The sequence below is a fragment of the Chanodichthys erythropterus genome, chromosome 14, assembly GCF_024489055.1.
Source record: "Chanodichthys erythropterus isolate Z2021 chromosome 14, ASM2448905v1, whole genome shotgun sequence".
NCBI lineage: Eukaryota > Metazoa > Chordata > Actinopteri > Cypriniformes > Xenocyprididae > Chanodichthys > Chanodichthys erythropterus.
The window spans coordinates 17126472-17153349 of NC_090234.1; the positions used below are offsets into that span (position 1 = coordinate 17126472).

At 35.2% G+C, this 26878-nt stretch overlaps 1 protein-coding gene across 1 annotated transcript in view; it reads left to right on the forward strand.

Annotated features, from left to right (window-relative positions):
- The first annotated feature begins 206 nt into the window (after nucleotides 1–206).
- The window catches only part of col28a2a (collagen, type XXVIII, alpha 2a), a 51494-nt gene continuing 24822 nt past the window's right edge, over nucleotides 207–26878 (forward strand). The window contains exons 1-14 of the mRNA XM_067410259.1: nucleotides 207–243; nucleotides 5948–6100; nucleotides 8354–8928; nucleotides 11836–11856; nucleotides 12137–12196; nucleotides 16399–16452; nucleotides 16656–16700; nucleotides 17412–17438; nucleotides 17535–17579; nucleotides 17693–17737; nucleotides 20564–20617; nucleotides 24925–24993; nucleotides 26253–26321; nucleotides 26748–26816. Coding sequence (XP_067266360.1) covers nucleotides 207–243; nucleotides 5948–6100; nucleotides 8354–8928; nucleotides 11836–11856; nucleotides 12137–12196; nucleotides 16399–16452; nucleotides 16656–16700; nucleotides 17412–17438; nucleotides 17535–17579; nucleotides 17693–17737; nucleotides 20564–20617; nucleotides 24925–24993; nucleotides 26253–26321; nucleotides 26748–26816 — 1323 coding nt within the window. The remainder of the gene's footprint in view (nucleotides 244–5947; nucleotides 6101–8353; nucleotides 8929–11835; nucleotides 11857–12136; nucleotides 12197–16398; nucleotides 16453–16655; nucleotides 16701–17411; nucleotides 17439–17534; nucleotides 17580–17692; nucleotides 17738–20563; nucleotides 20618–24924; nucleotides 24994–26252; nucleotides 26322–26747; nucleotides 26817–26878) is intronic.

The following is a 26878-nucleotide window of genomic DNA, read 5'->3' on the forward strand; positions in this document are numbered from 1 at the left end:
CGTTATTTTTGTTTTGTTTTTGCACACAAAAAGTATTTTCATCACTTCATAACATTAAGGTTGAACCACTGCAGTCACATGGACTATTTTAACAATGTATTTGCTACCTTTATGGGCCTTGAAAGGTGCAATGATGTTGCTGCCTATGTGTGTGGTTCAGAAACCCTCGGATTTCACCAAAATATATCTTAATTTTTTTTCCAAAGATGAATGAAGGTCTTACGGGTTTGAAACGACATGAGGGTGAGTAATTAATGACAGAATTTTCATTTTCGAGTGAACTCACCCTTTAAAATCTTAGGTTCTATTCAGTGTTCATTTCATCAGTAAAATTACTGGAAGGTTTGACAACAATAGGTGAGACGGAAAATGCACATTGTGATGATAACTATGCTTTAACATTCCAAATAATTGAAATCCGTTCAAATTTGCTTGTACATTAGCTTCATTTTGACCTAGTCAGTATGCATAAGTTATCATGAATACGTTCTTTCCGTAACAATGCGCTAAAAACACAACGAATAACAAATGCTCAGACAAATTTTGAGATATGTCAGTTGCTTTCAGCTCAAACATGCATTTTAGTCTAAGCCTTTTCTGTGAAACCAAGGGTCAATGTATTACAATAGTCTACTCTTTATAATGTTGCTTCAGTTTATGTTATAAGATGAATGTAATAATATGTAAAGTGTATGAATTATTGATTTAATTTTGCACATTTTCATCAACTTATGTTACTTTCATTGGCTATAAATAATGAATATGACATGATTTAAATGATTTTCCATCATAAGACAAAAAAAACCAAACACTTTTTGAACATTTGAGAAGAAAGACTCTTCTAATCTCTTTGCTGTTGAGATATAAAAGAGATTTTGCTTTCCTATACATTTTCATTTTTGAACCATAATCCTTATTGTGAGGGTAAAATGTGTTGTTACTGAGACAAAGCATTCCAGAGTGTCAGTCGTGCTCTGAGTGTTCATAGCCTGCGGAGTTTGAAACAGAAATCCCCGACACCCACGGCACAGCTGAAGAATAGAGCCTCGGCTTCTTCCACAGTCTGCTCTGGACATGCAAACACTTGCACCATTGCTTGCACTTGGGTCACAGGTCACATACGCTCACACCCGGGTCAGAAATGAACGGGACTTGGGGGTGAAATGCCACCAAAAGTGATAAAAAAAATGCCCCAGATATATGCTGTTGAGACATTCCTATTCATAAAAATGGAAAAATATTCTATTGTCATTATTATTGATAAATCTGACTATAGTGAACATCTGTGTTTTGTTAGTTTCTAGGCTACTGTTGTCACTTTATTTAATTGTAAGCACTTGCATTTTTAAAATCATTGTAACACTCAAATGATTGCTTTGTTAGGCTTGCTTTTTATCGTTCAAAAGAAATTAATACTTTAATCCAGCAAGGACACATTCAATTGATCAAAAATGACAGTATAAAGACATTTATAATGTTAATTTCAATTTCTATTCATCTAAATAATCTTGAAATAAAAATGTACCACAGTTTCCACAAAAATAAAGCAACACAACCGTTTCTTGAGCATCAAATCAGCAAATGATTTCTGAAGGATCATGTGACACTTAAGACTCAAGAGTAATAATGCTGAAAATTCAGCTTTGATCACAGGAATAAATTACATTTTTAAACAGTATATACCAGATTTTTGTAGAAACACCTCAGTATTTCTTTCAGAACAGCAGGGACAATCTCACTTCCTATTGTGGTCGTAATTCAGTTCAGCGCAACACCCTGATGACCAGCACTGAGGGACGTGACAAAGCTCCTAAAGAAAAGTCTATATGAGGTCAGGCCCTCTGATCACTATGACAACACCATAGCATCCTATGGAATGTCTGAAGAAAGACTAAAAACTTGTAAAACTAGCCCCACCCATATTCCCCTTTGTCTGCCTCATCTCATATATCTCAAGTCTGTCATGTGGCATAAAACTCCAAACCAGGAGTACTAAATCACGAATAGTTTTCAGACCATTAAGGGGATAGTACATATGCCTGTCATTAAACATTGTACGCTGGTACTTTTTGCTCAGGTCAAAAAAGCACCATAAAAATAATGATTTGTGCACTATATTCTGAGACTTCTAAAGCTTTGTGTTTGCAGATCAGCCATAATTCTCCTTTTGTGTTCCATGGAAAAAAACTGCATATGGGTTTGGATGAGTAAAAAATGATGGAATTCTTCAATCAATTCTGCCTTTAATGATCTGAATATAGTTTTTTTTTTTTTTTTTTTTTTAAGAAAAACTTAGAAAATGTGCATGAGATGCGTCTACTTATTGTAGCACGTTTATAAGCTCAATCTAGGGAGAGAGATGCAATACTACTTAAGAGTTTGGTGGACCCTCCTCCCCTTAAAAGTGGGAGTGAAAGTCCCAGACGCATCCCGAGGAAGCCATCTATTTCTGTTCACCCAGGCAGAACTTCACTTCAGAGTCTTCTTCACACAGACACACGTCACCTGAAGAACTCTGAGCTGCACACCTGGGCTGCTTGCTTGTGCCAAAGGTGAGTCACTGCCATACATTCATTAAATGTTAATAAATTGTGGTTAACGTTTCAACATCGAATAAAATATGAGCGTTTCTTTTTTTTATTGCTGGCTTTTATTGCTGGCTTTGCATTTTTTGTTGGGTAATAAAGTCTTTCTGGAAGGTAATACTGTATAGTACATGCCAATATAGTTTGTATAAAACATAATAGTGTGAATTAGAGATTTCATTTGCCCTTGGGAATTGTTTGTGGTTTATTGATTTATGTTTGAGAAAAAAATATATATTAATAAGTAAAGTATTTACAGAGAATATAAGAAAAGGAAATTAGGTGTTTTTTTTGCATTAATAATTTGCATTATTCTAAAGTTGTTGTTTTTTTTTTTTATAATGTATTAGGTAAAAAAATAATCACAGTAAAAAAAGCAGTGTAATAAAGACTAACATGATCTGTTAATCTGTAAATACTGTACTATAGGTTACTGATTCCAAATTACATGACAAAAATTGTAGTTAGTATGTAATCCATTATCTTACACATTTAAGGTAATATAATCTGATTACTTTTTGACAGAGGTGTAAAAACTACCTGAAAACCATGCTTGAGTAAAAGTACTGATACCTTACATCAGAAATGTCAAGTGACCAATTCCAATAGGACTGGAGTAAAAGTCTTAAAGTATCTGATTTAACAGTACTTAAGTATTTTACTCATGCTGAATGTAGGCTCAGAGATGCACTAGTGCTCAACACCTGAGAGACATGCCGGTGAAAATAAGAAACGATTGATTTGTAAGATGAAAAAATCAAGTTTATTTTTTTTAAATCTAACCAGCTGCAGTCATTTCCTCATCTAATAAATAAGATGCAACCAGCAACCTGCTAATGCAAGCACATTCACATAAAGTATTCTTGTTGACAAGTTTTGGGGGAGTAAAGGCAAAATGCACAAGATATAGTACCTTCAATACCCTTAGATGGCATTGTCGCTTCTTTATATCGGAAACAAACTGCTGCAGAATAAGGTAGGTGCCATGAAAAATGTAACTTGTAATTGCATTACATTTACTTGATTAAAAATGTAGTCAAGTAGAGAGTAAATGTTCCCAATATCTTTGATACTCAGTACAACTACAAAGTAGCCAAAAAGATACTTAAGTACAGTAACTAATTACATTTACTTAAGTACTTTACACCTCTTCTTTTTGATTACTTTTAGAATACTTTTGACCTAATTTATTTATAACATTGATCTGAATAGGAAAATATTGATATAAAAATACAAAAAGAAAGAAAATATATTCATTTTTTTTGTTATCAACAATATGAAGTGCATTAAATATTACATTACGTCAAGGTTTCCCAAACTGGGGTTGGTGATGGAACTGGGGGTTCATGAGTTTGCCACAAGCTAATAATTAAATCATAAAAAAATAAAATAAATAAATTAAAATAAAACACTTACTAAAAATTTGTACAAATGTATTTGTTTACCTGCATACCATGTGACTATTAACTGATATCAGAAAACCGTGAACTTAATTTTATTCATTATTTATTATTGTCTTAATTTTATTATTGACCTATTAACTTAAACTCTTAGAGGCAACTTTAAGTAAATACATTAGGTCAAAGAGGTTCAGTTGACAAAAAAAGTTTGGGAATCTATGGAAGTAAATTAATGCCAAATGTTTTTGAAATAAAAAACTTGTTGAATTGCACTAATTGAAAAAAATATGCATTAGACATACATTTCTCTCTGTTGTTAAGTTTAACTTTATATCGCAGCGCTGTGTTGTAATACTAGGGTTTCACTCATACGTCATAAGATTCCCCTGCCATCAGGACATATAAAATGCTTAACGTGGCTTAATGGACTAGTACAGTGATATAAAAGACCAAACTCACACCTCATTTGTGATGTAGGTTAGACTATATAGGCTCCAAGAAAGCAGATACTAGCATAAAGTTTGACGTTGAACTTTTGATATTCGCAAATTTACGGCATTGGTATTCACGTTTCTACCTTCAATAGCATTTAAAGAGAATGACTTACAGTCACAAAACAAACTGTAAGTCTCTCAACAGAGAGAAATATATGTACCTTGATCTGTACATCAGCATCGGGGAATAATGTTATAATCTCGTTCACTGGAGAGAAACCTGCTTACATGTAGCCTACACAGGAAAAGTAACCATAAAGACATTGAATTAAACATAACTGCAGCTTTTGTGTCTTTATCAGTTTTTCTGCATTTATACTTGCCCTGATAATCATCACACATTCACTTAGCTATTTCCGCAAATCCATTTTAATGAACGAATGACCTGTTTCTAACTGTTGCTTTGGTCTTCGTAAACAGATGGAGATCATGCATTGGCGCTCTACTGCTTTTCCTGCAGTTCCCGGATGTGAAATGTTGAATTTTCTGCCGAATTTGAACCACTGAATTTGTCGAAGTGAATTTGTAAAGCGAAATAAAATGGACCAAAAATTGCTTGTCGAATTTTATAGTTTGTATTTATAAACAGAATGAATATTTTGGAAGTGAAATCTGAAAGGTGAACATAAATTATTGAATTTTTAATAATGGAAATATGTGTGAAATATTTTGAATTGAAATATTCACAGCTTAAATATACGACCATGTTGAATTTCAGCCCATAAAAATGCAAGCCTTAAAAATACAATGCATCTAAATGCAAGCACAGTTAATGTAATTCTTTTTTTTTTTAATTAGTGCAATTCAACAAGCTTTTTATTTCAAAAACATTTGGCATTAATTTACTTCCATATAGGGAATCCCTGCATTGCATGTAAATATGAAATGATATAAATTTGTACATTTTTGAATGAAAAACAGCCTTCCAAAGATAGCAATACATGACTCATGCAATGTTGAGAAAACAGTTCTTAAAAGTGAAATGATTTCTGTAAATCCAGTGATCAAATGCTGTGCAGGTCTGTGTGCAAATCCACAAACCTGGAAGACCTTCTGAACATATATAAAAGCTGTAGGCTTTTAAGGAAAGGAAAAATTAAAAGAAAAATTAGTGGAGAATTTATGAATCATTATGAATTATGAATCATTTACTGTTGTTGTGAGAATAACATATAATCAATAAAGCTTATAACTAGTCTGATTATGAGTATTTTAAATCGTAATATAATCTAATTACAAGTACTTACTTTTTGGAATCTGATTATACTCCAGATTACATGTAATTAGCATGGTTTGTAATGTACATTATTGCCAGGTGGAAAGTGGAAACTATCCTCAAAATAATATCACAATGCAGTAATCTTTAATGCTGTATTCTCTTCATGCAAACTATAATGTCTGATTTCTGTGTTAGGGATGAAATGTGATTTGGACAAGTTTATATACACATATATTATTATTTTTGCAGGAGTGGCAGTCATGGCTCACACATTGAGCTGGTTCCTATTGTGTTTTGGTTTGCTGATTGTTTGGGCTCAGGACTTCTATGAGGAAAGAACCGGGCCAACTAGAGTCAAGACTGGCGGACAGACAGCCAAACTGCAAAAACATGATGGTCAAGGTGAGGTCGTCTGTGTTAGTGTATTGTGTGACAGTACGCATGCATGCTCATTGCTTTTTATGTGTCTTACCAGATCCATACACTCTAAAAAATGCTGGGTTAAAAACAACCTAAATTGGGTTGAAAATGGACAAACCCAGCGATTGGGTTGTTTTAACCCAGCGGTAGGGTTAAATGTTTGCCCAACCTGCTGGGTAGTTTTATTTAACTCAACTATTGTTTAAAGATTACTGTATTTTTTTTTAATTAAAATTAACCCAAAGTATGATGGAAATGAACATTTATTAATGTTCAATGAATAATTATTAAACAATAAACATTTATTAAATTACTTATTAATACATTTATATTAATAAACTATTAAACTATTAAATATATATTAATAAAATATTAAAGCTTATTAATAAACATTCACCTTTTGTATATTATTGTTGTCTCTAATTGCATCTGGTTTTTAATTTCCCAACTATTTTGGGTTTATTTTAAGCTAGCCATATAGCAATTTTTTAAAACAATAGTTGGTTTAAATAAAACTACCCAGCAGGTTGGGCAAACATTTAACCCAACCGCTGGGTTAAAACAACCCAATCGCTGGGTTTGTCCATTTTCAACCCAACTTGGGTTGTTTTTAACCCAGCATTTTTTAGAGTGTGACTATTTTTTTTAGCATTCATACTCTTATCTACAGCTATTTTTGGAGGATAAAATAAATTAATATATTGTCTATTGCAGGTTTTTTTGGTGTTAAAACCCCTTTGCTCTCTTTCATGATAAAATCAAGAGTCATTTCTATCTACATACACCGTGGGTCCCCCCTCCATGTTAAGTCATCATTATGCGCCGGCATGTTTCTACAGCAGCCCTAAACGGACAAACACTCTACAGATCACGTTTCATCACTATGTCATTCTTCTAAATCGTTTGTGTTTTTAGAGGCAGCTTTCATCATCACTATGTTGAATATGCATGAAGAAAAAGTAGTAGTAATAGTAGTTGTGGTTTATTAGAAGCAGAGACTGTTCTTTGAAATCTTCTTACTATGTACGGTAGGCTATGCACTATGAACTCATAGGTCACTGTCAGTGCATCTCATGTAGTCACGTAAAGCTAGTTTTATGCCTTTAAAACATGCAATGTCATGTTAAGACATACTAGACATACTATAGCAGCATATCTAAAGACTATCTTTCTTAGAGGATGTCTGGTCCTAGTGATTTTGGAGGCCTGAGGCATTATTCTTCAGTTTCCTAACATGAACATGATTTATTTTTCATATTTGCACAAGAGCTGGTAGGTCATGTCTTGTCACCGGTGACATGAAGACTGATGAGCTGCTGTGCTTAAAGCACGATCAGATGAAAGATTGCATTGCTTACTGAGTCCAAACAGAATTATTATAAGACTTAGAGGATTAGTGGTGTTTTTAGGACAATATTTAACAATTTAACGACACAAGGCAGCAGTGTTGGTTCTGAAATAATTATGTAACTTCAAAAAAAAAGTGCAGATGAAATTGTAAAAATACCACCTGTGCAAAATAGCCAGATAGATTGCAGGGTTGAGCGCTATTCAGAATTGAATATGCCTTCAGTTTAATTTCTGATTTTGAATTGAAGTAGCAAATTTGATGTAGAATTGGAATTAATGTACGAAAAATTGAATGAAATGCATATTGTTGACGTCAGTCTACTTTTTAATTGTTTTTAATTTACATCAGGAATTTTCAGAAATGAACATGTAAATTAATTAATTAATTAATTAATTAATAATTCTCTAATTTACGTAAAAAAAAAAAAACATATAAAAAAAAAAATAAAAAAAAAAAAAGAACTACCGAAACAGATTTTGGCCATGCAAATAAATATTAACATCTTTTTTTTATTTTATTTTTTTATTTTAAATTTTAATATTAACTGTATATATACATACATACATATTTTATATATATATATATATATATATATATATATATATATATATATATATATATATATATATATATAAACTGCTAAATAAATATGAGAAATATGATAAAATAGATATAATTAGTCAAAACTGATTGATATATTTATTTATGTTTTGTCGTATGGTGGACTAATTCCCTTTGTTGTGTGACTGTGTTGAATTTCTTTGAATTGCAACTTGGTAATTTCTCTTTCCAATCACATAAAATAGAATTTTCCCAACTGTAGAGTATTTCTGTTAGTTGAATCTTTCCTTAACACTTGCTCTTTCCCTTTGCTGTGACGTCAGCCATCCTGGATGAGGACTGCAGTCTGGAGTTGGCCTTCCTGCTGGACAGCTCTGAGACGGCCAAGGACAACCACCAGCAAGAGAAAAAGTTCACTATGGACATTATAGAAGGCCTCCAGAGCATCCGCTTGGACACAGGCCGCAAACTCAGCTGGAGAGCGGCCCTGCTTCAGTACAGCAGCCATGTCATAATCGAGCAGACCCTCAAACAGTGGAGAGGCTCGGAGCACTTCAAGAGCAGCATCGCACCGATGGCCTACATCGGCCACGGCACTTACACCACCTACGCCATCACCAACATGACTAAGATATTTGTGGAAGAATCGAGCCCAGAAAGCATCAAGATTGCCCTGCTGCTGACCGACGGGTTCTTTCATCCCAGAAACCCTGATATCTTCTCTGCTATGGCTGATGCAAAGAACCAGGGCGTGAAGGTCTTCACAATTGGCATCACTCGTACTGCCAATGAGCCTGCCAACACAGCAAACCTGAGACTGCTGGCAAGTACGCCAGCCTCCAAATTCCTGTACAATCTGCAGGACTCGAATGTCATGGAAAAAGTCATTATTCAGATTGTAAGTATGCTGTCACAATCACTCATTCTGTCCTCATGCAGTATGTCATGTCATTCTCGCAGATCTGGTCAAATTCTACTCAACTGTTTGTGTATTCACTATTTTGATTTCGCTTCTGCTACCAGTAAAAGTAGTTTGAGTATTTTTGCCATGTTTAAATCCATTCTAGAGAATTACAAAAATCTGAATGCAGGATACTAAAATTAAATGCAGGAAATGCAAATTCTGCAGATTCTGTCTGGGCTTGTTCAAGGGTAAAATAAAGTCATAAACACCAAACAAAGCTCCTCCTGCTCAGAAATTCTACATTGAACTCTCTTTACATAGTTGGGGAACTATTCAGATTTCCTGATTTTATTCACAAGCTCTTGTTTTGATTCTGGTTTTGTTTTGATTCTGAATAATTAGTGCATATTTTAGTTTTAATGTACATTGGAACATTACAAAAATATGTAATATAAGATATCATACATTTTCACTCAGCCATAATATATAAGCCTGTTATTAACTAACTTGATATTGAAGTATTCAGTGAGTTCATTCAGAGGATCCATGAGACTGATTCAAACTTCATCTTTTAGAATGATTCATTTGTTGCACTGTATGTGTTTTGATTCACTAAAAAGAACTGGTTTATAAGTGTTATTTTCTTGTAAATAGGGCTTCACTAGTCAGTCATGTTCATTCCAATCAAAATTCTAATTTAATTACTGTAAAATGTGGCCAATTCAATTCAAATTCACACTCAAGAGTTCTTAAATTCCGAATTTGCCAAATTGTAGGCCTAATACTGTACACTGACTGTTTCTTAATATTTCTTTATCACTTGTTTTTTTATTGTTGTTGTTATATTTCATCACTGAAAATGACTGAATGCCACAAAAATCTATTAAACGCTGACAGAGAGTGGTTACGCACTGCATTCACACAGCGCATCGGCATCAACGCTTGACGTGTCTGAAGCTTGTGCTGACGTGACCGTTATAGTGATAACAGCAAATCACATTACTTTCCGGTGTAGCATGAACGCAATTGGCTAGTGTCTGCACTAGGGTATTTGCATAACGCGATCTGATTGGATGACGCCTGTTTTGGCGCTTTAAAAGTTGAGAAATTTTGAACTTCTGCCGTGAGAAATGTGTTCACACATTATTTTGAATGGGTGACGTCATGCATTGTTGAACTGAATTTTGGGTTCCGTCGCGTCACTTCACTCATGTTGATTGTGGCTCAACTTTTCAAGTGTCAACGCAGGCGTCAGCCAATCTGATTGCCTTATGCAAATTCCCTAGTGCAGACACTAGCTAATTTACCCTACGCAAAGACCCGCCCCCCTTAGTTACAGTTGCTTTGTCCGACAAGCCATGGCGCTGTCACGCCACATGCAGTGAAAAATACATCGCGGAGCAAAGAGGATAGAGCAGAGCAGAGACAGAGCAGGTTACTTATGATATTAAACAAAGTCCCAGCTTTCAAACTGTGTAATTTGTTAAGAAATTCAAACAATAAAAACTGTCTTGTGGTTCTTTAACACATTAAACAGATTGCTGTAGCGCCTCAGCTCAATCGGCTCGTGAACCGATCATCTCTTCCTACTAGTTCATTTATATCATACAATAAACATGAATGAATATCAGAAGGAATGTTGTTTCAAACGCGGAAAGACGCAATTACACACCATTGTTCAAGTTCAAGTCCACAGAGGTTAATCTTCTAACTCCTGACTGCTTTATCGGACAAAATGGCAGATTCGGTGTTATGATTGGTTAGATCGCTTGTCAATCAAACTCCCAGCGAAGGGTCAATTGCATTGATCACTATAACGGTTGCATGAGCACAAGCTTCAGACGCGCCCTCCGTCAAGCGTTGGCGCCAGTGTTGTCAAGTCTGCGGTTTTCTCGCGGAATTGGGCTACTTTAACACGATTGCCGCGGGTTGTTCATCATGTCCGCGGGTTGAAGCAACCCCAAAAAACAGGATATTTACCCCTGGAATTCAAATTTCACAAAAAAACCCCCCGCCAAAAATATGAATTTTACCCCCCTGAAACGCAATTGGGCTAGTTTTGTTTAGTTCTGGTTGATGCCGATGCCCCGTGTGAATGCAGTGTTAAGTGACACAACAGAACCCTGAATTCAGTGTGGCAATGCATGCCGTCGCCCTGTGTGAATGCACCGTTAATGTCAGGATTTTCAATAATGTACTCAATTGGAAAACTGATATTTATTTTGCATCCGCATTTTTACGTCTTTTGTGTCAGTAATATGTTGTGCTTGTGAAATACTGTGACCATCATCCTGATATATATTTTAAAAAAAAACTTAAACTGGTTTGCTGGTCTTAGCTGGTCACCGGGCTGCTAGTTTCTTCTGTTCAGGCTGGGAGACCTGTTAAACCAGTTTAAACCAGATAAGACCAGCTAACCACATTTGAGAAGTATTTGAATATACAGAAGAGAAAATAATTATGTTCTGATTGTTTTGTGTTTTGGGACCCCTGAGGCCTAACAATTTGCCTTTCTACACTTCATTTACTGTAATTAAAGTAAACACGTCCCATTCTTGACATGCATCTGGGTTTATATATCCCATAAATCTTTGTTGTGATTCCTGCTTTAATACTGATGAGAATTTACAGCAGGTTTAATTTTTCTCATTTGAGCAAAAACATGTTGATATAATTCCAGCGTAAAGCAGGACTCAGCATGTTAAATGATAGTGTGTATTTTAATCACATGTATTGCTCTGGGGAGATTTATGAATGTATGGCCTGATGTTAACTGTTAATAACGTTAACACAAACCTCACAAATGAATCCTTGCCAAATAGCAACAGTTATAATTGCAGCTTTAATATACCAGTTATGGTTTGGACAGAATCTAATTTTCTTGTTGTTCCCTCTACATAGGCTCAGCTGGCAAACGATGGGGTAAGGAAATCTTATTTAATATAGATAATATTTAATATAAAGCAGTTTTAAAAAACGATTTACTGATTTGAGCCTCTGCAAAGATAAATATATGTATTTAGTCAAATGTTTTCAAGTGTATATATACGTTTATAGTTTATATACACACGCACGCACACCTACACACACACACACACACACACACACACAAACTCAAACAGTAGTATCCTCATCTCTGCCTTACTGAAACACAAACAAATAAAACCTGCTTTTCTATTTACACTCTTTTCTTTATATTTAGTGTCCTCTGTCCAAGAAGTGTGTTTGTGAGAGAGGCGAGAGAGGACCCAGTGGCCCAGCGGTAAGTATTTTCACTTTAAACTTCCTTCAACGTGTGACCACACAAGCCCACAGGCACATTTTTCTCCTCTGTTTTTCTATTCCTAAGAGGTACGGATTCCTTTGTGGAACGTCAACAGTGGGAAGAGACAGGCACGATTCTGACATTTTGGATAACTGCTTTGCTTTGTATAAGTCGGGATAATTATCATCTTTGTCTGGACCCCTCAGCACTACCTTAGGGAAAACAAAATAAGATTCCTCAAAAAAAGTATTTTTCAAGTTTAGTCGGTTGAAAGTGAAGAGAATGTAACTGCATGTTATGGCTGAAAACCTTGACTTTCAAACACTTAAAGGTCAAAAATTAACATTTCACCACACCTGCTAATGATGGGTTAATATAGTCAAAGTAACATATATACAGTACAGTCCAAATGTTTGGAACCACTAAGATTTTTAATGTTTTTAAAAGAAGTTTTGTCTGCTCACCAAGGCTACATTTATTTAATTAAAAATACAGTAAAAAACAGTAATATTGTGAAATATTATTACAATTTAAAATAACTGTGTACTATTTGAATATATTTGACAAAGTAATTTATTCCTGTGATGCAAAGTTGAATTTTCAGCATTGTTACTCCAGTCTTCAGTGTCACATGATCCTTCAGAAATCATTCTAATATGCTGATCTGCTGCTCAAGAAACATTTAATGTGTACAATTGTACAAAATATTTGTGTACAGTATTTTTTTTCAGGATTATTTCAAAAGAACAGTGTTTATCTGAAATCTAATCTTTTGTAACATTATAAATGTCTTTACTGCCACTTTTGATTGATTTAATGCATCCTTGCTGAATAAAAGTATTCATTTCTTTAATTTCTTTTCAAAAAAATAAAAATAAAATTTTTTACTGACCCCAAACTTTTGAACGTTAGTGTATAATGCTACAGAAGCTTTATATTTCAGATAAATGCTGTTCTTTTGAACTTTCTATTCATCAAGGAATCCTGAAAAAAAAGTACACAACTGTTTTCAACATTGAAAATAATCATAAATGTTTATTGAGCAGAAGATCAGCATATTAGAATGACTTCTGAAGGATCATGTGACACTGAAGACTGGAGTAACGATGCTAAAAATTCAGCTTTGATCACAGGAATAAATTACTTTGTCAAATATATTTAAATAGTACACAGTTATTTTAAATTGTAATAATATTTCACAATATTACTGTTTTTTACTGTATTTTTAATTAAATAAATGTAGCCTTGGTGAGCAGACAAAACTTCTTTTAAAAACATTAAAAATCTTAGTGGTTCCAAACTTTTGGACTGTACTGTACTTTTTGTCCTTATAAATGCAGTTATTTAGTATTTTTGTGACAAATAGCAGAATCATATGTCAGTAGTCATCAAAGTTACTACATTGAGCTGAGTTTGCAACATATTCTCCAACCAATACTCCTATATAGGGTTAGTCACTTCTCTGAAATACAACCCATATGAGCGTTTACTAAAGTTGCGCCCCCTATCAACAACAGGACACTTTCATTTTAATGCATTGTTCCCTTTTATCTGCGATCAAAATGCGATCATGTGATCATGGGTTTGATCCCAGGGAACACATGTGCTCATAAAGTGTATATGCACTATAATCACTAAGGGTAGGTTTAGGGGTGGGGTGGGTGTAGTCGTTAATAAAAAAATGAGTTTTGTTAAATGGCAATAGGACAAATGGTGTAAAAAGTGGTGTAATGAACACGCATTTTGATTGGTAACAACAGTCATACGTCATGACGACACGACACTGTCATTATTTTTACGCCAGCTAGAGGGCGCATGACTTCAATATAGGTCGTAATAAGGTGCTTGAAAAACAACCTATAGGGTCGTTTTTTTTTTGGAGGACCGTCTCTGAGTTTGATATAGTACGTTGTAACGGTCACTTAGAGCATTTATAGTAATTTGAGGTAGAATGTGAACTGCGCATGTGCATAGTGTGCGCGCGGCTGTAGGAGAATGCAAACGGTGAGCAGGAGAAGAGATAACCGCTCAATCGACTTAGTACTTTTTTCCCTTTTACTTTCCTTTTTCTATTTGTGACCTAAGTTGAATGGTTATTTGTATCCTTTTCTCTCACTCATCCCCATGTATGCGGACGAATGTGACGATGTATAAGTCATTTTATTAAACCCGGGGAAAATACGCCAGCTCTCCTCACGTGCATCATTTCCTCGAGCTCTGCGCATTCTCTACACATTTGTTATTTTTTCTGGGCAACAACATTTCAACTCTGCGTTACAACGTGTAAGTGATTTTGGTCAATATAACATTGATCAAGTTCATATTGACTCGAAGTCTAAAAGTCTAAAAGTGAGGTAAGTAGATTTTGAAAAATGCTGTTGGACATTGTTTACATTTAAAATCAACCCAAACAAACCCAATCCTTGCTTCATTGCTCCACCTCCAAAACTCATCCTCCAATCCTAACCACCCTGCTCCGAGTTGGTCTCGAACCCTGGCCCACTCGCTGCTGGCAGTGTCAGTGTGCAGTAGTTTAACTGCAAAACTCTCACTATCTGGCCACTGTTACACACACAATGCGAGTGGATGTGTTTATCACAGCTGACAGTTTTTTCTCTTATTTTCAAATCTCCCTCTTGGTCGTTCTCTCTCCTCGACCATCATACGCCCCCTAATGCTGATTGGTTAGATGTTTGTTGTTGGTGTCGGCCCGACTAACTTCCAAACAGTGTTTTTGAAATACTACTGAGTCCCCCTTTAACACGGCTTATAAAACGAACCTGTAGTGTGTAGAAGGCGGATCATGTTAGAGTCAGTTATTGACTGACAGACGCCTAACCATCATTATCCAGGTGCTTTCACCTCTCAGGGATTCCACACATTCTCATGGCTGTAAATTACAGGTCTCAGTAATTGCTCTCATTAGCGTAAAGTCCTCTGGTCTGCACGTTTGCTGTGACCGAAGCAGTTAGTGTTGACCAGGTGACAAGTGAACTGATAATAAACTCAAACTCCAGACTGTCCACGTTCATTCATAACACTGAGAAGTTCAATTCATTTTAATGAAATGTTTCGTTTGAACAGTTCATGTAAATTAACTGGTTCAGAAAGCAATTCACTAGACATGATATCTTATTTTTTTAATTGAAATATTTAGTAATATGCTGCCATAAATTGCTAATAGGATGTTTTGTTAGATTTAGATTGAGAAAAAACATTTTCATGAATTGAAAAAGTTATATTAGATGCAAAACTTAAACTCAAAAAATAAAAAATAGAAATGTTAACCGATATATGTTAAAGTATTAAAATGACTAAAACTAAAATAAAAATAAATTAAAGCTAAATAGAGATACTTACAAAATTACAAAAGCACATAAAGTCTTTGAAAACTTCAAATAAAATGAAAATGATAACTGAATATATATATATAGAAAGCAAAATATTAATAAATACTATAATATTATATAAATAATAAAATAACAATAGCTATGTTTCCATCCAAAGCTGCAAATTTAACTTGTGGAAAACTGTAATATCGCATAAAACATTTGTGAATAAAGGACCGTTTCCATCCCATGTGTTCAAGAGAACAAAATCATCAGTTCCTGGGAAATTGTCTCAAAATATCTGCAATAAAAATGGAAGTTGCAGCAATCGGGTAAGAAACCGTGGCTCTTTTTTCCTGCATCATAAATGACTTGTATCTCAGAGCGCAAAGACAAAACAAAATAAACACCTTATCTTGTATTTAGATGCTGGCGTTTGGGAACATAATCATGCGAGACACTTCTGGGAGGAAATTAAACCAAATCATTTTGATTTCAGACTTGATCAAATCAACATTTGAGATGCTGTGCAATGCTATTGGTCCATCTGTTAGTCCAGTTATCCAATCACATGGGTTTTCTGTTGCTTATTGAGGGATTTATTCAGTAAATGTGTTTCCATCGTAGGTGGAAACACATTTGCATATTTTCTTAATGGATAAAAAGTTTTTTATGCACATTTGTTTTTAATGTATGCACATCTTGGCAGTGTTTTTTTATGCAATATCACAAACTGCAGATAAAAATAGATAGATGGAAACTTATACTGATATAGGAAAAATACTTTTAGCTCCTGTAGGCATCAAAAATATGAGGTCATTCACTTTTTTCACTAATACCGCTGCTCACTTTCTCCTATTTCCCCGGCAGGGAAAGAAGGGTCGCCCAGGTGAAGATGGAACCCCTGGGGCTAAAGGTCAAAAGGTCAGCATTTCTGTCATTCTCTCTGGCGTGTGCCTGCTTTCGTTGATGTAGATGGCTGATGGCTCTTTATATAGTGTATTTGTCTCCTAATTTTCTTTTTAGATTTCATATACACACTTTCTCCGATTCAGCAGTACGTGAATCAAGAATGACAGACTGTGTTATGTAATCCTATCTAAAAAATCCTTTTGTGCTCTTGTTAGGGTGATTCTGGTTTAAGTGGACTTCCTGGTCGTGATGGTACAGAGGTGAGTGGCTGATGGGTGGATCCGCAAAATCACTACTCAATCTTCAAGTATTGTGCTACATGATTGAAAACCTACAGTATTAGGGTAAAAATGAAACAAATATTTAAAGAATGGTCTAAACTTCTAATGTCTGGTGTGATCATCAAAAATGGGGTAAGCAAAATAATCTTGTTTTCGGTCTGAAATAAGATTATTTTGCTTGTTTACTTCATTTTGACTAATTTTTTTCTGAAAACAAGACAATAATTTTTACTTTCCTAGAAAATGCTTCTTGATTTAAGAATTTTTAGATATTTGGACTGGGAACAAGACAAAAACTCCAAGTTGAAAAACATCTTTTGCAGTGCTGTATTTTTGATTGCCACACACTGACTTTTATTTGGCAGACATGTTATTTTTTTATTGTAAAACAAAACTGCTTTGCTGTAACATTAATAAAATATTATTTCATACTGCTTTTTTCAAGATAGTTTTTGTTTACAATCTCCAGACATTTGCACAAACCTAGGCTAGAATTTTGTTTTAACTTTAAGCCTAAATAAATTATTAAAGTAAATTTTGATATATTTGTATGTATATTTTTAACAATTTAATATATCCAGACAAAATATTAGTGTGACATCACATTACTGATCAACTTGCAAGATGTGAATAAATATGGTATTTCTAAAAAAATATATTTATTAATATGTTTTCCTGTTTTGCTCACAGGGGAAACCAGGTGACAAAGGAGAGCAGGTACTGAATCCATGCACCCCTTCATAATTTATTTCTGTTAAAGTGCACAATCATGTGAGATTGTCATGACTAGAATCATCTCTTGACTGTCTACAGGGTGAAAGAGGAGAATGTGGTACTCCAGGAATCAAAGGAGACCGGGTGCGTAAACCTTCAGACGTTACAGAATTCTGCACGCTCCTTAAAAATATGATGAACACAAATGCTGTTGAGGTTTCAAATGCTTAATTAGTGTATATTGTACCATCTGATAGGGTCCTGAAGGTCCAGTTGGCACACAAGGGTCCAGAGGTCTGCAGGTGTGTGATTATACATTTATTTCACATTTATGTCAAACAAAAAATGTACCATTTGTCTGTATATTACATGTATGTATATGTCCAATATGAACTGTTACAGTTGTTTTCTTTTTAAATATGGAAGCTTGTTTCTGCCATGAAATATAAAATTGAAAGGTTATTGCAACTTTTTATCTTACAATACTATCTTTTGTCTTGCAATTGCGAGAAAAAACACATTTTTTTCTCAGAAATGCGAGATATAAACTCACAGTTGTGAGATTTAAAGTCAGAATTATGAGTTATAAAATCAGAATTGCGAGTTACAGTCAGAATTGTGTTATAAAATTAGAAATGTGAGTTACAGTCAGAATTGTGTTATAAAATCAGAATTGCGAGTTACAGTCAGAATTGTTATAAAATTAGAAATGTGAGTTATAAAGTCAGAATTGTGAGTTATAACGTCAGAATTGTGTGATATAAAGTTAGAATTGTTAGTTCTAAAGTCAGAATTGCAAGTTATAATGTCAGAAATGTGAGTTCTAAAGTCAGAATTAAGTTATAAAGTCAGAATTGTGATATAAAGTCAGAATTGCAAGTTATAGTCAGAATAGCGAGTTATAAAGTCAGAATTATGAGTTATAAAGTCAGAATTGTGTGATATAGAGTCAGAATTGTGAGTTATAAAGTCAGAATTGCAAGTTATAAAGTCAGAATTACGAGTTATAAAGTCAGAATTGCGTGATATAAATTCAGAATTGTGTGATATAAAGTCAGAATTGTGAGTTATAAAGTCAGAATTGCAAGTTATAAAGTCAGAATTACGAGTTATAAAGTCAGAATTGCGTGATATAAAGTCAGAATTGTGAGATATAAAGTCAGAATTGTGAGTTATAAAGTCAGAATTGTGTGATATAAAGTCAGAATTGTGAGTTATAAAGTCAGAATTGCAAGTTATAAAGTCAGAATTACGAGTTATAAAGTCAGAATTGCGTGATATAAAGTCAGAATTGTGAGTTATAAAGTCAGAATTGCGAGTTATAAAGTCAGAATTGTGAGTTATAAAGTCAGAATTGTGAGATATAAAGTCAGAATTGTGAGTTATAAAGTCAGAATTGTGAGATATAAAGTCAGAATTGTGAGATATAAAGTCAGAATTGTGAGTTATAAAGTCAGAATTGTGAGTTATAAAGTCAGAATTGCAAGTTATAAAGTCAGAATTGCGAGTTATAAAGTCAGAATTGTGAGATAAAGACTGAACTTTTACCTTTTACCTTTTTAATTACCTTTTTTATTTTTTATTTAGTGGCAGAAACATGCTTCCATATAAAGCCGTACCTTCTGTAACTTTGAAAATGTAAGGTCCTTAACTTTAAAAGTGTTGTGCCAGCTAACAATGAACATTCTCAGAACATCCCTAAAGTTCTGGCAAAGTTCTCTCAAAGTTACAAACAGAAGGCGTTTCTCAATGTCAAGGATACTTCCTTGGCAGGACTGGTCCTTCCAAGTCACTTCCTTCAGAGTCTAGGAGACGCTCCTCTTTAGCATTCAGAGAACACGTAAATGGAACAGACTAGCAAGTGCACGTCATTGCGTCATTACCCCCCGGTAAACAGCTGCTTGTTTTCTACACGGAGACGTATGAACGTATTCCTTGGTCCCTGTTAAAAAATACGAGAAAGCTATGAATAACGCTGTGAATGGTATAATGGTATAATATTAACGTTAAAATACTTTAGACAACTTAACTAGTTATTTATAAAGGATGCCGGTGATGGCAAACAAGCTAACAACGGTCCGGTTCAGTTAGCCATCAATAACGAAATTTGTATTTGTATAATTTATAATATCAATACGGTAGTAATTTGTACTGGCATTTAAACGTTAAACTTTATTTATCTGACATATTTACTACTGTTATAACAAATGTTTGGTAACGTAAATATACTTACATTTGAAAGCATATTGCCCGCTAACGTCCAACATTTTTTTAAAACATTTTTGAACAAGATTGCAAAGCTGCACGCATAGGATTGTGGGTGATTTGCGAGCGCGAAGGATACACATATGCATCCTTTCCTGTGTATGGGATATTTTTCGAACGAAGGACTCAGTCCTTGTTTGAAATTCCGAGGATCCTCGACATTGGAACAGTCCTTTGACGGATGTCGATGACGTAGCATCCTCGAAATTCTGGCTTCCGAGGATCCTTCCTTGACATTGAGAAACGCCTAGAGTTCTTTCAGTAACATTAATAGAACTTTCATTCATCTAACATGTGTTGAATGTTGCTGCTTGTTTTAGAATGTTCAGAGAACATTCCAAATAGTAACATTCCCATAATGTTTAAAGAATGATAAAACAGAATGTTCCCTTAACGTTTGCGTAACCAAGAAAAAAACATTTTAAAACATGTAAAAAATTGGCCATTTGAACTTTCTGTGAACATTCAGAAATAATGTTTTCATAACTTAAAGGGAAAATGAGCAAAATGTTCTTAAAACTTTTCTGTTAGTTGGGGTAGCACTATGGTTGATTGACAGGTTAGTAGGCGGTCCTTTGCTGCTGACTGAATATGCAAATGTGGTTTGAAGTGACCAATAACAGAATGTTTTAGAGCCTGTTTACACCTGTATTTAGCATTTACCTCCTCTGAGTTTATTTCAGAGGAGGTAAATGTTCAAACATTTTGAACTTCACCCAACATATGATTAAAATAGCGAAACATTTTACTGCATTGTAAAGCAGCATAATGCTTTGATGTCTACAGATAATGCTACACATCCTCAGAGACATCATTCAAATGTTCACGCTACTGTAACATACTATTTCATGTTTCCCCTGCAGGGTTTACCAGGACCACAGGGTGACATCGGACCAGAGGGCCCACAGGGCAAGAAGGTCTGTGCCTTATAATCACAAACTATTATCCTGAAAAATTCAGTTCATCACGTTTAACAAGCACACCTGGAAAAGTTTCAAGGTTTCCCATGACTCCAAAAGCCATCACTTGTTCAGCATGTTAGCGTGCGTGAGAAAAACCACGCGTTGGAGGCTTGTTCGTTTGCTACATCCATTAGATAAAATCCATTAGAATGTTTATGCCAAAGTGAATGAGAAATATTGATGCATTCAGTTGTTCACTTCACATTTCTTTAAAAGGACTTCTCATTCGTGTCCATTTTCGAATAAATGATGCACTCTGAGGTGCAGAAAAGGCTTACATAAGGCTTTCACTCCATTGTGTTTCTAGGCCAGTGTCTTGTACAGTATGTTTATGTAAAACAATCATGCATCCCTTTTTCTTACTATCTCTCATCATGATTATTTTATTATATAATTTCATTGTTGGGTGAACTAATCCTTTATTTCTGACTTTTGGACAGTAATCTCCAAAGTGTCTTCTTTCAAAAGAGACAATGGTTATGTCTGCAGTGCAAAGGGTTCATGAACAGCAGCAATTTTAGTTTAAGTCTTGTGCTCAAAAAGAGGGTCGAAGATGTACGTGTTTTGACACGTTTTGGATTTCTTTTAATAGATGCCTGTAGTGAAGCCTGCTGCTCTGCTAGTAGTTTCCTCTTGTTTAATTTAACAGCAGGAAGCATTCAGAGGTTTAAACAGCTGTCCTCACTAACCAGGGCACATGGTGTCTAGCTAGTGTCACAGACCGATGTGAACAACAGCTTGTTTTGTTTTTAGAGGAAGATTCACCTAAAAATAGATGATACCACAATAATAGACTGCCATTATTATTTGGATAATAATAAACCCATACTACTAAGCTTAAAATTCAAACAATGAGATAATGTAACTTGCTAGAAAGTGCTTGTCAGGTCAGGATTAGCGGTGGTTCGTGGGTGGGCTGAGATTATTGTCATGGTAGCTAATAACAGTATAGAAATGTGCATGATGGAAAAATGCTGTGCAAAATGTAAATGTGTTCTCTTCATGCACAGACACGCAAATGACGTGAACAAAGAGAATGCAGCACAGTGAAATGAAAACTGTAAATGTCATGAGCGGATTTGTGACTGCTCATGCTGACTTACTTGTTTACTTTGGATTGTACTTTTTTTTTGACAACAGATAGTGTCTATATGGTCCTATTTGAAAATCATGCTTAAAATAAGCTGATAATGCAACAGATTGAACAATACCTTTAATGTGGACAGGAATCAACAGAATCGAGAAACCTTGAGGTTTGAGGCAATTAATTATATATATATATATATATATATAAAGAGTTTATTTGCAAAAACAGATAACTCCATTTTTATGAATTCTCACAAATCATGTTTTTTTTATTGTGCATTCCAAGTTATAACAATCAAACTGCAGTTGGGCTGTTTTGATTAAGTAATGATAACTCTAAAAAATACAGGTAAATTAAAAAATAAAAATTCATTGAAAGTATGTTTTATATATATATATATATATTAAAACTTTGTTTTTTAGCAAAAGCAGATAACTCCAACCGTCGTTTTTTTGGCAAAAGCAGATAACTCCACATTTCATGTTTCATAGTTAAACAAAACCCAAGTAATTGCATTTAAAACACTCTCAAACACACATGTGCACACAAACGCACACACACACACACCCACCCACCCACGCGCGCGCACACACACACACACACACACACACGCACGCTCTCTCTCTCAAACACACACACACACGCACGCTCTCTCTCTCAAACACACACACACACACACACACACACACACAGAGATCGGCACACAAGTACACACGGTACACACACACGCACTCATCCACACACGCACGTGCGCGCGCGCACACACACACACACACACACACAAGCAAAAGGACAACCAATTTTTCAGCATGTAAGTCGTGTATGGTGTACAAGGACTTACAGGAGTCGAAATCATAAATCCTCGATCACTTTTAGTGAGCTTTGATAAAACTTCCCTCAGCTAGCGCGTCTTTTTGAAGTGACTAGAAGACTTGTCACCTGACCTGAATACTGCGCGCTGATTCGCTAAAACGGACTTATCGGTTTCTGTCTGTACACAAACAAGGGCGCTTGTCAGCTTCTGCTGTAAAACGTGAACTTGCGATGCCTGAAAGTGGGCAAAACCGGCTCTTCTGACAAAATGGATTTAGGGTACAGAACGTGCTATATATGGAGAATAATGCACAACACTTAGTTCATTTTTTTTTTTTTAAATGGCGTTTATCGGTTTTTGCAAATGAACTCTTCATATATATATATATATATATATTTATATATATATATATATATATTTATGATCAGGCATAACATTATGACCACCTTCCTAATATTGTGTTGGTCCCCCTTTTGCTGCCCAAACAGCCCTGACCCGTCGAGGCATGGACTCCTCTGAAGGTGTGCTGTGGTATCTGACACAGAGATGTGAGCAGCAGATCCTTTAAGTCCTGTAAGTTGTGAGGTGGATCCTCCATGGATCTGACTTGTTTGTTCAGCACATCCCACAGATACTCGATTGGATTGAGATCTGGGGAATTTGGAGGCCAAGTCAACACCTCAAACTCATTGTTGTGCTCCTCAAACCATTCCTGAACCATTTCTGCTTTGTGGCAGGGCACATTATCCTGCTGAAAGAGGCCACAGCCACCAGGGAATACCGTTTCCATGAAAGGGTGTACATGGTCTCAACAATGCTTAGGTAGGTGGTACGTGTCAAAGTAACATCCACATGGATGGCAGGACCCAAGGTTTCCCAGCAGAACATTGCCCAAAGCATCACACTGCTTCCGCCGGCTTGCCTTCTTCCCATAGTGCATCCTGGTGCTATGTGTTCCCCAGGTAAGTGACGCACACGCACCTGGCCATTCACGTGATGTAAAAGAAAACGTGATTCATCAGACCAGGTTACCTTCTTTCATTGCTCCGTGGTCCAGTTCTGATGCTCACGTGTCACTGTTGGCTCTTTCGGCGGTGGACAGGGGTAAGCATGGGCATCCTAACTGATCTGCAGCTATGCAGCTCCATACGCAACAAACTGAAGCACTGTGTATTCTGACACCTTTCTATCAGAACCAGCATTAACTTCTTGAGCAATCTGATCTACAGCAGCTCGTCTGTTGGATCGGACCAGCCTTCGCTCCTCACGTGCATCATTGAGTCTTGGCCATCCATGACGCTGTCGCCGGTTCATCACTGTTCCTTCCTTGGACACTTTTGATAGATACTGACCACTGCAGACCGGGAACACCCCACAAGAGCTGCAGTTTTGGAGATGCTCTGATCCAGTCGTCTAGCATCACAATTTGGCCCTTGTCAAACTCACTCAAATCCTTACGCTTGCCCATTTTTCCTGCTTCTAACACATCAACTTCGAGGACAAAATGTTCATTTGCTGCCTAATATATCCACCCACTAACAGGAGCCGTGATGAAGAGATAATCAGTGTAATTCACTTCACCTGTCAGTGCTCATAATGTTATGCCTGATCAGTGTATATATATATATATATATATATATATATATATATATATATATATATATATATATATATATATATATATATATATATATGTGTGTGTAATTTTTAGAAAATGTGCTAATGCTTCCAGTAGGTTACCTTACCATACTTACCATACAAAAACAAAACAAACAAAAAAGGATTTTTTTATTTATTTGTTCATATTAAGTATAGTAAGGTAACCCACTGGAAACATTAGCACATTTTCTAAAAATATACGAATATTGAGTAACTTCATTTGCATTCATGTCATATAACATTCTGACTTAAGGTTGTGTAAAAGAAACATTCCTGGTTAAATTCAACTTAAGCTCTATTGACAGAATCTGTGACCTACTTTCGATTTCCACAGAAAATAAATTCAGCTCGTTGACATTCACGTGTTTTCAGTGGAACTGGATCCATTGTAAGTTTGTCAGCACCATTTTAAGTACAAACTGAGGGATGAGTTGCAATTATTTTCAGTGATTATCAACAGCATATCACAGATATTGTCCACAGAATTCAAGCTATACTGAACACCTTTAATGTTTCTCTGAGACGACAACTTGAATTTAAATTTAAACTTGAATTTATATAACTACATACTTGATGTTGCAAAACTCTTATGTTTTGCATACAGATTTCACACAATTAGAAATTTCTTCCATAAGTAATAATGAATGTGATATTTTTATATAATTTATTAGATTTGTTGTTTTTGTTTCTAATTAATCACAGGGTGAGCGTGGCCCTGCTGGCCCACCTGGAATACAGGGCGACAGTGGAATAGGACTTCCTGGACCAAAGGTCAGCCAAATATATCTTTTTCTCTTTTCTTTTCTTTTCTTTTCTTTTCTTTTCTTTTCTTTTCTTTTCTTTTCTTTTCTTTTCCATTTTACTGCAAATACACTTAAATTCTCCGACATCACCACAAACAATCAGACTTTAAAGCTGGAAAACACCTTAAAACTGGTCTCTCAGCCTTGAAAAGTTTGGGTCACTTTTCAGTTGATCAGGCTAGGAGACCAGGGGTGCATTTCCCAAAAGCATCATTACTCAAATATGGTCGCAAGATCCATTGAACTGTGTTGGTAATGACAGAACTTGACACTATAGTTGGCTTTGGGAAACACACCCCTGATAAACCACCATAATACAAGCTTGGCCAGGATGTAAGACCAGCTTAGACCAGTAAACCATCTTAGGCTGGATTAGGATGGGTTTTTTCCTTTGACTTTCCATGGATAATAAGCCACTTAAAATGGGACTTAATTTAACCCTATAAATTTGATATGCAAATTTCTTTAAAATTATCACGATCAAAACTTTGCTGAAAAGCCTGTTGTACACAAACTACTACATACATTGATAGTTTTAACTTTTTTTAACAAGTAAAAGCCCTTTTAGTATAATTGTAAAAATGTCCCCCTTCATGTCTTTTTGCTGTAAAATCTTTACTTATTTTTAAAAATTAAATGTAATAATAACTTTTATATTGTTAGAAATGTTTCAATATGAACATTTACTAGACTGAAGCAACTTAGGGTTATTTAGTTTCTATCCAGCATTTTTCTTTTTAGAAAAATCATGTTAAAATATAAGTATTAATTATGATCCATCAGGCCTTTGAATCTTAATTGAGCTTTGATCATAAAACTAAGAATTTAAATATCATCTTACTAAGACATATTATTGATTGATATAGAATGACAACTGACATTTATATGCATTTTATGTAAGTAGTCTGCTATACTGTTATAAAGATCTCATTGATTTATATTACAACTTACAAGCTATGAAAATATCATCTTATATTTAGGCCAAAACAGCAAATGCCCCAAATTGCATATTTTTGCTCAGTTTGGGCCTTTGAATAAGGTTTTCTCCTCCTCGAGCATGAGCTCCATATTCTCACTATATCATACAATATGAGCCATAAAGCCTGGTGTATCAAATATGATATGATTTATTTTTAGATATAAGATAGTAATGATTGTGGTGATTCTCAGATATGTATTCCTGTTTTATATTTCTTACTCTTTCTCCTGAAATGAATCCGTCTGCAGGGAGATATGGGATTTCAGGGGAGAGCAGGTCCTCCGGGTCCACCAGGAATAGGCGAGCCAGGTCTGCCTGTAAGTATACAAGCAGAAGGTCAGAAATATTCATCTTCCACAATAATATTGTTTACTAATCAGCTCACACTGACTTTACACCCGTATATCTGAACAGAATTGAAATGCACAACATAAAGTTCTACACATGCTCCCCTGTCACTTGCATGTTAATTTATTAAATATTTTGGCTGATTTGATAAGAATGTAGCAGCTCTCAGCTCCATTTAGCACATTTATTTACCATGTTTAAAAGCATTTCACAGATTTTTCCCACAAAATCAGTGCAGAAAATGCAGCACATTCTGTTTAGGCCTGCAACTCAGCATGCAAAAACCACTATAAGAAACAAGAATCAATTCATTTGGCATATTATTATAAGAGTGATTAGATTATGCTCTTGCATTGTGGTGCTATATGACATCTCACATTTCTCCATGAAATCAGGGACCTCAAGGGCCACAGGGGGTTCAAGGTGAGAAAGGACCACAAGGAGAGGGTTTTCCAGGTCCAAAGGTAAAGCTCGACCAAAAACCCACTAATGTTCTCACTAATGTCACTCTCTGCGCTTTAATCTA